We start from the raw sequence: 13,165 nt of genomic DNA, 5'->3' as shown, positions 1-13,165 counted from the left end.
GTACGAAAACTATCGCTAATCTTAATATTATTTTGTAAATCAATAATTGTCTTTTAAAAGATAAATCTAAGACCATACAATAATCGTCAAAATGAACGGATTTGTTAAAATAAATGTTAAATTTTGTTCTGTTAGTTTATTTTAAATCAGTGGGTTCAAAGTTATTGATTTTTTGCTCATTATTTTCATGCTGGAACAAAATATATAAATTGAAATGGTTTCTGATTTCAGTATCGCATAAACTTTTTATGTTATGTTTTTGTAATTTTGTTATTCTGTATTCAATAATTAAATGCGTGAAAAAAGACAGCTGCAGATTGACGCCACATAAACATAACATTATATTTCTTTCAAAATAATTTAATTTCATTTCAATTTATTTATGTTTGTTATAATCAGGGAACTCAGAAATAATAGGAACTGACATACTTAATGGGTGTGAAGTAAGAGGCAACCGATCTTGAGTGTGGAAAAATATGGGATAAACTTATTAAGAATACGCTTGTCCTTCGTTCTGACAACAATCTGCTCTCGGTTTATGCACTGACGCTCATTCAATATTTGTGTATATGGAGGTTGCAACACACACTATTTTAGGTACGTCTATAATATTTCGTTCATTTTCATAAGATACTCACATATGTAGGTAGTGTATTGGGGTATAGCCTATCGGAATTCTATTTATTAATCTGTTCTGTAGTTCTAATAGAAAACTTCTTGAAACCCTTTTAGAAAGAATTATGAATTACAAATATGTACCTATAATAATCATGAAGATAGGTACATAGGAAGTTATTTATTATGAAAATATACATGGTTTAAATTTAAAACTACAAATTCCACCTGTATATACATATAAAATGGATACACTTTAGTTCTGAGTTTCAATTTTATATAACCATACATTTCAGTACATACATAATATAATAAAATTTTATCAAAAAATTAATAGTAATACATATTATACATAACATAATTTATATACTTAATATAAAAAAATATCTAGATAATTATAGTCTATGACACTCTATGATATAATATTGTTATATTAATAGTAGGTATATTAAATATAAATTTTGAATGTAGCGACGTGAAATGCTGATGAATGGTAAATGATTTGTGAGATGACAGTATGACTAAAACATATTTACAAAAATATGAAAATAATATTTTAATATAAATTTAATTCACGAAAAATAAAAAAATATGACTTAAAAAAGTTAATTCATCTGTTTAAAAATCAATTATGATTTTCTATATTGCCCATGTTATCATTAATCGCAGGTTTTAATAAAATATAATACATATAATATTATTATAGTTTATATATTTTCATTGTAGTAGATATACATATTATATGAATGGTGATGTGACTAGAGTTGGGTTTCGGGAATTTCCCGACGGGAATTATCGAGAAATTTTCGAGATTCTCCATTCCAAATCTCGAGTGTGTCTCAAAAGCGTACGCGATTGTCAGACGCAGCGATTGACAGTCTGTGTTTTTTGAAATTCTATTTTAATAAGTAATGTTTTTCAATTATTTTTGTTTTCCTAATTCTATTTTGTTTGTCTTCTTACATAAATAAAAATAAAACATTTTTTGGAATTTGTCTGTTTTTCCACTGATTTTAGGATTTTTACAGGTTTTTTTTTTTAATTTCCCGATTCTCGATAATTCCTTTCCTGGAAATACCGAATCTCGAGAATTCAAAATTTCATCATTTCGGGAAATCCCGAATCTCGAGATTGAGATTTTTTTCGGGAAATATCCAACTCTAGATATGACTATCTGTGTCCAATAATTTGTACGAAATCACTTGTACGAAGAAAAATTGGCCGAAACAAATTTTACCGAGATTACAAAATACAGTTTTATTTCAAGGTTAATGCATTATCGTTATAATTATATCTGTTTATAATATCTAAATGTATGAACGTACCATCGGTATTTAAAATCACTTTATATTGTATATAATATATATATGTATTTATTTACATTTGGTGCTGTCATTTTATATGGATGGGATATTATTGTCAAAACTGCCACGTCATCAAAGTGCACATTAATAAAAAATACAAACAGTTTGAATGCTTTTCTGGCTTTTGTAAATCGGCCTGATGGTTTCGGCCAAATATCCCTCGTACAAATGGTTTCGAATAAGTCACATGAAGTCAATATTATTGACAATGCAAGAATTTAGTCAAAATCCATTCATAAAATTGCTTTAGATTTTAGTTAACTACGACATAACAAAACGAAGGTTAGTTTTAGAGACAAAGAAATAATTAGTAAGTCAATGGAAAACGTTTACTATCAAATCAGTTGGGTTTTAATACAAACACAAGAAAAAAACGGTGGCTCCAAACAATACGTTGATAATATATAAAATTATAAGTGTCCAGGTATGGGGTCTAGCACTTTTTGTAAATTATATGTATCTAAAAATTTTGTTTTATATTCGTTTCTTATAATACTTTGATATAATAAAAAGTAAATGGCAATTTTCTATCTTAAATTGACCAGGTAGGCGATCTACACATTGGCAGTATAATGTTATATTAAAATACCTGTTTTACAGGGAAAGGTGGTTAGCCATTTCTACAACTCAATGAATCATTGGTCTCGATCAGAAGCACACAAAATAAACATGTGTTTTTTTCTAAACGCGTGATTGACTCGCATTAACACATTCAGAGACGTGTGTTTTACTAACAATGTCACCTTGACGATATAATATTATGCTACTATGATTGGTTGCTAACCAATCGCTACTCCATTTAGAATATGTCAAACATAAGGTAGAGTGAAAATCAACGTTCTTTGGTATTAAAAATACACGTTAATTGTAAAATAAAGATATTATTGTGTTATTTTAAGCTAGCCTGTGTTTCTACCAATTTAGACACAGCTATAGGCATGTATTATTCGTTTGAGTATACATTTAACAAACGTTGAATTAATCAATTCAACGCTGTACAAAGAGATCTTATCTGTAAATCAAAAATATTTATAATAAAATCATTTCTGTACGTGGTTCTGTAATGGTCATAGATTAACTCATTACGTGCATCCAACGCAACTATTGCGTTGCCTATTAGATATAATTAGCATGTTAATTAAATGTGGTAATTAATTACTAATTAACAGGTCCGTAGTGAATGAGTTAACTAAGTAAACGTCAGTTTGACTTCATTGCATTAAAACTAATGTCTCATTGAAATAATATATTACGTTATTTTCATAGGTAATTAATAAAAGTAACTAATTTCAAATCAACAATTTGTTAGTAAACTTTGTTCTGCATTAAGGTATCGCACTATGAAAAATACACTCGGTAGGTGCTGTGGTAGCAGACGGTTATAACTACTGCTGTTTTTCTTTCACTTTTTTCATTTTCTTTCAAAATATTATTATGTTCCAAATTGTACATTCTTTGATGTGGCAAAATATTAGAGCTGCAAATTTATTGATCACAAAGTTACGTATATTTGCATATGACCAAATGTGAAAAAAGATGATATGGCAAAAAGACGTATATTATGCTTAAAATGCAAGATAAAAAATGCTAATTCCGCTTATTTTGATATAAAATACTTCAAAATATCTTATAAACTAACTCTTGACAGAATGATTTCAAAACTTTATTTTTGCTCTCCTGTAAAATTGTGTAAACAGCAGTTATAACTGTTTGCCATCACAATACCGCAATGATCTAACATACGTCATATACCTAAACATAATGTCCCTCTTATAAAACATATCGATGGTCTTGAGGTTTATTTTATATTGAGCAGTTAATAACATTAAGTCCCTTTGAGTAGGTACATTATGAGAAAGAAGAAAATTGATAAATTGACCTATTTTGTATTCCGTATTTAAAACAAGTAATGAGTACGCTATGGTCACTTATTAAAGTATATATTATTACTCTTTAGACTAAACCAAACTGATCTGTGTAAGGAAATCCCATGTATTATTCATTCCAGTCTTCGCTTTCTGGGAATCCATATAGATCAACGCATCGTCGGGAGCCAGGTAAAATACACAAATCAACGAAATCAAAAAGAAATTTGAAAACATAAACGAGACGACGAAGGAAAAGAAAGAAAGAAAAGAAAAAAAAGTAAAGTGGGCGAAAGTGGAGTGAGTGAATTTGATGAATGAGTCGCACTTACTTACCGCGGGCGGGTGGGGGCGCCTCTACTGCCTCCATTGCCTGCACAGCCTGGATGACCTTAGGGATTTCTGAAAACAAAAACAAAAAATAACCTGAAATTAACCATTCATTGTAAACAGTGTTAAATTATATTAGGTATATTTATATTAATAAAATAATAATAATTACATTCATCAATATTAAAATATTTGTATTATGAATTTATGAATTAGAATTTTATTGAAAGATATTTTCGCGATTTGATTCGTGCTTTGGTATCAATCGTGCAATGGTCGATTGTATGTTTGTGATAGTTGACACTTGTTAGCTAATCTCAAAATGGACATTCAGTTGAATAATTTAATTCAGAATTACAAAACCTAACCTAACCTAACCTAATAATAACAATATTATATTATGTCAATTATAACTAATAAAACCATCCGTATTAAATTTACTTTTTCTTCTGTCATGTTGACAGTTCAAGAATTCCATACCCTGGCGAATTCATGTGCTCAGCAGAAAATTTACCTAATTCATGAATAAGGCAACAACCTTGACTATTACATGAATTAGCAAAAATTTAGCCCATTTCATGTAATAGTCAATTTCGCACATTCGGCGTAACATATACACATACAACATGTCAAAATGAAAATCATTCTGACAGCTGAGTCAAACAAAAGAGCATCACATTAAAAATGAATCTAAAATCTTTATCTGTCGTGAAAATTTGAAAATTGGAATTGGCAGAAAAGGTAATTTGAACCAATGACATATTGATTTGAACTAACAAACTTTCTATTTTACAACGTTTTTATTAGCTCGTATTCTTGTTTGTCCGGTGGTTATTTGTCCAGTACAAATATTGCTATCGATTTTTTATTAACTTCCCGACTAGCTAGACATTTGAAACTTTTCGAATATATCAGAACACGATGCCAATGCATTATTTTAATACTTTTAGACATCTTTAAGCATAATTGAATTCATTTTCAGTTAATTCTGTTTTGTGCGGAAAGTTATTTCAGAATAATCCGTAAAAAGTAAAAGACTATTATTGGTTGCTAAAGGGGTGGTCCTAGCAACTAAATTATTAATATGTACGTGCGTTACTATGGAAATCAAAATGAAATGTCAAAATGATTTTTCGGTATTCTATATTTGTTTGTTTTTTTTTTACTTCATATCAAGTACCAGCTTGAGCATAATAATTCAACAGAAAATTTAAAAACGTTGTATATGAAAAGTTCTTTTTATCTTGTAATTATTTTTTAAGTAGACGTCAGCTGTAGCCAAGTAGGAAAAGGAAATCGAAAAAATATATTTTTACTTATATAATATGTATAATATATAGATTAAGAACTGAAATGTTAAAAAAGAATGTTACATTCTTAAATCTTGTGGATTATACGTTTCATAAATACAATAGTTAATTAAGCTTTAAGAAAATGTTAGCGGGTTAAGATTAAAATTTTGAGAAATCCATGACGCCGGCGAAGAATCAAAGTGAGGGGATCTAGTATTACCTTGATTCTAACCACAAAAGCTGGTAGCCAATCTTAACGAAATATCAGAAGCGATCAGAAGATTAAATTAAAATTCCAAAGAAAATAATTACAAGATAAAAAGAACTTTTTATATACAACGTTTTTAAATTTTCTGTTGAATTATTATGCTCAATATGCTCAAACTTGTACTTGATATGAAGTGAATAAAAAATAAACAAACAAATATAGAAATACTAAATGCTGAAATGTCATTTTGATTTCCATAGTAACGCACGTATATATTAATAATTTAGTTGTTAGGACCACCCACTTAGCAACCGATAATAGTGGATTGGATTACGGATTTCTTCCGAAATAACTTTTCATACAAAACAGAATTAACTGAAAATGAATTCAATTATATTTAAAGATTGGCTAAAAGTATTAAAAGAATGCATTGGCATCGTGTTCTGATATATTATAAAAGTTTCAAATGTCTAGCTAGTCGGGAAGTTAGTTAAAAATCGATTACAAGATTTGTACCGGATAAACAACCACCGGACAAATAAGAATACGTGCTAGTAAAAACGTTCTAAAATTAGTTATTTTTCAAGAACATAGTTCAATCTTACCAAATGATCATAGTTTTTTTTTTGCATTCATTAGTGTATTGTCTTCGTTTGGTGCATGTATATTTGTGATATGAATTTCGATTATTTGCCGTTTCACTTATGTATGCTCTTAATTCTTAATAGTTAAATATTTAGGGTATTGAATTATACGTTAATAGTTTAAAGCAACTAAAGAAAAAAATTGTAATTAGTCGATATATTAAACATAAATTCACTACCATGTGTATCGAATACCAGAGAAAAATTAATAAACACATTCAGAAAGCACACATATAAATCACGATATATTATGTACAAAGAGACAAATCATGAAAGATACAGCCATATATAGAAAAAACGATCATTCAAGCCGCAAGACACGGGAGAGATCTCGCCTCGATAATGGAAAAGTAATGAAGTGTCATTTTGTTGTCATTCGTGACGTCAAATTACTGCCGCTTCCGGTTGATTTGCCGGCTTGCTTCCTCTCGGTTGGTAAACATTTCCACTTGCCCGCACCGCCGTCGCGACGCCCGGGGCAGCGGATAATATATGTCGACGCCGGATAGGTTTGATATACCTTTTCCTGGTCTCATATATTTCATTGATTATGACACCTGGTGGGTATATTTTATGATAATTTTAATATAAATATTTGAACCAAAGAATCGATTGCTTAAATATATAGATACACTTGTTAAATAATGAGAAACTTTTCTCATGTACAGTCAAGAAAATTCAATAGGAAGTAAGAAATTTCTTGAATGCGGCATAAAATTGAGGAAACATCTTCAGGAAAATTTATCATTACTTTAGAAATAATATATAAAATCAGTTAGATCCTAATAGGTAAATAATGACTTCACATTTTTCGGTGAAGTCACATACGATTTTCTCAAGCATGGATTATATCACTGCTACCACTAAGCGTTGCCAACTGTTATTATCAAAATGCCAGATAGCATATGAAAATAAACTAATTGGCTGAAAAAAATGCTGAATTTCCTTAAAATTAAATAAAATTTTAAGAAAATAATATTTGAAACCAAACAAGTCATAATTTTCAAGATTATTTTACGAGAACAAAATATATTGTTTCGTAACTAATAAAAACCTTAGTAATACGGCCCAAAAAATATCACGTACAAAATTTGGTAATCACTTGAATATCGTATTATCGTATATTGCGTTTAATTTATTGGTAAGATATTAATTTAAGGTGCAATAGGCTTGCATATTCATTTTCAGGAAAATTGGTGTAATATTTTAGCTTATTCGTGAGAATTTTTCAACTGTTTGCGGTGTCGAAAAACGCTAAATTACAGGTTAACTTAATTAACCTACGATACCAGACACAAATTTGACATCGAAACTAAGATACTGGGTCGGAATAAGGAATATTTCTCACGATTGGTAAAGGAGGCCATCGACATACACAGAAACCCTGAAACTATTAATAGGGATGATGGCTAATCGGGTTCCTTTTGGCATTCTTAAAGCGACGTTTGCATTCATAAACCTACACTACACTTCATCATAACAGATATCTCTTGATTATGGCTTCTGCAATGAGCCCGAAACGTCGAGAAAGAAGGTGGAAACCTAAGAATATATTACGTTAAATTTAACGATATTTTGCGTCCAGTCCAACGACCAGTTGCGTATTTAGAAACCTAAATATCTATATAAAATGCTAGATCTTGCAATAAAACCGTTAAATTGGCAATGCTGCTAAAACTGTACTTTTGTATTTTTTTAAAATAATTAATAACAATGTCCTTGCTTTTTCGTACAAGGTGGTTGTTAGTAATTTTGAAAAATCACAAATACCCAGGCTTTAATAAACCCAGGTTCTCACCGGCAATCGAGCCCAGAACTCTCGGTTGGAAGGCCAGCCCCTTTTGCACTGCACCACGAGAGCCGCCTGTACTATTGTAATTGGGCATAAATAAACCTCACAGTAGAGGTGTGAATTTCTCTTAAAATGAGATGTCACTTGTAGTTAATGTAATCAGTAGACCGGTGGTTCTTTTTGGTTCACGTTAAGGCTTCATCTACATTAAGGAAGATTTTCTTTAATATCGTTAATACGGATATTTCTCACGAAGGGGTAATATAAGGTTTGTCAAAAGGACGTTAGTTTTAGATTGAAGACATAAGCTATTGAAAACTTTTATAATATAAATTTTATTATTCGTGGGAATTTGAGATCTCTACAAATAATTTTGTCCCACAGCCGTATAAAGTATAAACTATTTGTCTGTCGTAAAACAGTAAGAATAAAGTAACAGATTCCGCACTAAATGTACTAAGCCGAACACAGAGTTAACATACCTAAGCCCTACCGAGCACAATGAAAATTTATCAACGCTAGGCAAACTCTTAAAGTTGAACATATACAGAGTCGCCTCAAACCACATCTCTTAAACAATGTGGACGAATGATAAATGAAAAGACATTTATATGTTTAACTGACTCGTTTGTCATTTCATTTGTTTCATAATTTCGTTCCCCTTTGGCCGTTCCAAGTTCGCTAATGGCCGCAATCGCTCCGAGATACGCGGGAGAATCATTTCGAATTTCGAACTGCGGTCTGCGTAATATTTTTCGAGTCGCAATTTAATGGAGGGAAAATTTCGTTCGGATGTTTCCGATGCACAATTTTCAATACGGCAACTCCGATTTTAATGCAGCCTTTGCGCTTTGCTGGAGTTAATGGGTGTGAGATCGTCGGAATGCGGCTATTATTTTATAATGTAAATAATTGCAGATGGTTGAATACGAAATGGGACAAGGACAGCTCTTGTACCTATTCCTTTACAGGAATTTCAAACTCAGTGGCGTAGTTCCAGGCGTAAAATTGTGTTGAAGTTTTTTAGTAAGAAATCATGCATGTTAGTTATCAGGAACGCGCCAAGCGGGGGTGTTATGGGTGTGAAACACTCAGGCGACAAAAGTCCCAAGAACCAGTCACCAAAAAAAATAACTGAGTCATAAAGGTACAATATTTCAAGCAAAACAATTTTTCTCATGAACTTGTGTCAATGAGTCTAAAAAGTCGCCTGCGGCGCAAGTTTTTTTCCATATAATTAAAGATTATTTTATAAATTATATATATAGTATTTATTATTTAATAGGTAAAATATACTTATCATAATATTTTGTTATAAATATTTCGATGGCAATAAAATAATTTTTCAACTTTTCTTTGACTTTTGCCATATTCCCACTAAAAGGTAATTTTTAATTTGGGGGGGGGATGTCAATTTTGGCCAGGCACTCGGCCCGTTAAGCCTTATTAAAATTTCTATGGAAATAGTGGCATTTCAAGTGAAGATTTGATCAAACAGCTGGTGTATTTCGCGCATACGATGGTCGTAGACAAAGTAATGCCCATTCCTGTTTAATATAGGGACGGAAAATCATCAGAGCCTCTCAGATCCATACAGTAAGAGTTAAAACTGTACAATTCCTCGGATATGCTGATAGTGGAAAGATCAGCAACAAACACCAAATGAGGTATTTATCGCCACATGGAATTCAAATATCTGGGATAACGAATTACCTCTTCAAACGAAATAGTGCCAAAAAGGTCTTTGATTATTAGTTGAGAAAGACATAATATCTCAAGGTTAAAAACACTTAACTCCTCTTCAACGGACCAAATGGGAAGATGGGTATCGGGAGAATTAGACAGTGGGAGATGGACTGTGTAAAAAGATACAGTATTTCTGAGACTAATGCAGATACAGAGAGTGCATATCTGATTACAAGTTGTGATGTTATTAAACTTCTGAAACATTGTTGATGTATGACATTATTGAAATTTAAGCTGCTTTAAAAATAATAAATTCGATGCCTAGGCAACGGAACAATTCTAAACTATAATATTATACTGTATTATCGTCACGATTGGAGTATCATACTGTGGCGTAATGGTAGTGCGTTCGGCTGATAACTGAACAATTGGTGGTTCGAATCCAATCGAGTGCGTTTATTTTTGTATACGTATATATAAATACACTCTGATCTGATTTTCCAAACGCGCCTAAAGAAGTATAACTTCAAAAATGCTCAAAGAATAGGTATGTACAAAAAATGTTGAATGTTGAATGAGGACAATTAATATTCGTTAGAAAAAAAGTATTCTGTAAAGTAAAAAAGTATTCTGTATTCGATAATATTTTCATATTATATCAGACATCTTGAATAATATTATGGAAGATGACAATTAAATCCGTTGACACATCGTTGTGCATGCTTTTGTTTTCATCTTTTTTTTCAAATGTGGAACAATAAATTACAATTTTAAAATGGCCGCCATTTTATCGCTTTGCTGCTCGCGATTATTGCAATTGAATAAAATTCATTTCGGCAACAATATAACTTGACAGATGATTAGAGAACATCCAAACATTTTAAGTTCTTTGTTTCCAATTATCTTCATCGTGGAAATTCCTTTTGTGAAATGCTCTCCATTATTTATTTTCTCCTAGAGTAGCAGAGCAGTTAGTAGTCGTCCGTACCTTTTCAAATTATTAGTATTGAGCGTTTTGAAATTTAAGAAGCACTTCGAAGGGTTTCTTGACTTTTCAACAATACAATAAGAAAATGTAGGTGTCTTACAGGGTTGCCAAAACAATAAAAGATGCAAAAAATATTTTGGTTTTAGGTACGAGGTAATTGCCCAAAAAGTGAATCGTGAAAATCGGATTTTCTAAGTTATTTGACCAATGTCATTAATGATAAATAAAGTCTCATCGACATACCTTACAATAGTATACAATTATTTTTTTAATTGTAGATAGCTATACGTTTGTGGTATTACACGTTATCGCCTAAATATTTATTATCGCCTATATTTTTTGCAATATTTAAGTCCAAATTTATCGAACCAAAAATAATCGATTGACGAAGATTTCAGGTCGATAATATCACTGACAAAAATTTAGTTTATTCCGAACACCGTTTTATGGGAACCCAATTTATCAATTGCTTTAGCATATATGTACTGTTAAACGGATAATTCTATGTGTACACGGAAAATAATAAGAAAAATCTGTTTATAATATGTTTAGGGACTGCAATATAACACAGAAAATTTCAATACCTAGTGATATTTCGGAAAGAGTATTTTTTTCAATCCTGGACTAGACAGACACTGTTGAAATGGTGTGTAAAAAACGAAACAAACAGTAATTATTGATTTCGCATTTCTCTATCAGTTTAGATTGATTGTTTATACATAGAGATATAGAATTACACATTAAATATCTATTTTCCGTAGTGTTAAATTATAGAAAACTCGGTAAGGAGCTGACCGAAATAATAAATTCCGGAAATCCGTTTTTCACTTAGTCAGTCATCCATTGACGCAATGGCCAGATAAGCTGACTCGATTATTTCAATAAAAATAATAATATTTTGATTGTATAAATAGCGAATAATAATTCATCGGAAACGTCACTCGAATATACGTTTCCGGTCTATTACTGTTTCAATCTCTATATCGCTTCGTACAGCATTTTCAATTTTTTTTTTTTTTTAAACATGTTGTGGACATTAAAAATTATAAGTTTAAGACGTTTACAGCATGACATTTAGAAACAAAGAAATATAAAACAGTATTACATAAAAAATGAGATAGATTAGTAGATAAATTAGATAGGTACAAGAAAGTACACCGGTGAGTTAAGCAGACCCTATTTTAAGAATTTATAAAACAACGGCCACCTTAATTCATTCTCACGTAGGTGGAATATAACAACACCCGAAGCAATTTCGTTGAACATAGTTATCGCCCTCCCAATTGGCCTTACCAGTGGCAGGTTGGTTCTGCACCTTGGGAGAATAAACAACTGATGGTTGTCTCATTGTACCGAGATGTGGACCACGGATCCGTATCATAAGTTTAGTATTATAACTTGTAACATAACTACTGTAACATACTATTGTACCGACCGTTACGCTATAAATAAAACTCGCTCCTGCATCCATCTTCGACTTCTTCATCATCATCCTAAACACCAAGACCTACGACACGTTGACGACTCTCACATTGATATACAATACAGATAATCATTCTTGGAATCTCGTGAATGTTAGGAAATAAATGCTATTTTTCTGCAATTTCAAGAAAACCTAAACTAGTCTAATCACTTTTGTCATATTTAGTTGACATAACATACTATTATCTTGTTGCTAAAAATGATATAAAAGTAATCAAGAAATCCTGTGATTTCAAACTACAATGTAGACCCCAGATGATGTTATCAATATAAAATTAGTTAAAATATTGGCGCATTCTTTTGACAACCCTGCATATTCGTAATAATGATTTAAATTTTGTATAGAAATCGCTTCGTAGTTAAGAAGTGAATTTGTGAGTTTGCTTAGGCCAGCAATAAATCAGCAGCAAGTCGAGCGTTATCTCGCAGCGGTGTCAACCATGTTGCAGCTTAGAGGCAAAATCTCACAATAAATGTGACATCTCTCGGGAAACTATAAAATACACTTAGCCCGAGAAGATAGTTCGAGTTGAGACTCTAAATTATTATTGTTATGAAATTATTCAAATGTTGCCATCTTGGATAAACGTGGTTTGAAGCTGGGATAAATAGATATTTCTTTATTAGTGTGAAATTGAAAAATGAATAATAACAAACAATAAATCTTGATAACGAAGAGTGTTAAAACAAAGCAGTACAAATACTAGATTTACTTTATTATCTCTGCAATTCATTGTGGATCTTAGGCATCTCTAAAAAGAGGATTTATAACAGGTTCTTTAAACGAAAAAGTAGATTAAAGGAATAACTTTATCAATATAATTAGATGCATTTTCCAGCATCATATGATCATAAACGCTAAACTCGACATCGTACAAGGATTCACAACTAGTCCATCC

The 13,165-nt window shown here is 31.1% G+C and overlaps 1 protein-coding gene across 1 annotated transcript in view; it reads right to left on the bottom strand.

The window, feature by feature from the left end:
• NetA (Netrin-A) overlaps nucleotides 1–13,165 on the bottom strand; it is a 566,225-nt gene that overhangs the window by 50,703 nt on the left and 502,357 nt on the right. Inside the window, exon 4 of the mRNA XM_085959389.1 lies at nucleotides 4,181–4,246. Coding sequence (XP_085815515.1) covers nucleotides 4,181–4,246 — 66 coding nt within the window. The remainder of the gene's footprint in view (nucleotides 1–4,180; nucleotides 4,247–13,165) is intronic.

Source organism: Rhyacophila brunnea, unplaced genomic scaffold (assembly GCF_057557595.1).
Source record: "Rhyacophila brunnea isolate RB1 unplaced genomic scaffold, BYU_Rbru_1.0 scaffold_9, whole genome shotgun sequence".
NCBI classification, from domain to species: domain Eukaryota; kingdom Metazoa; phylum Arthropoda; class Insecta; order Trichoptera; family Rhyacophilidae; genus Rhyacophila; species Rhyacophila brunnea.
Note: the sequence above shows the minus strand (reverse complement) of the source record. Positions and strands in the feature narration are given on the sequence as shown.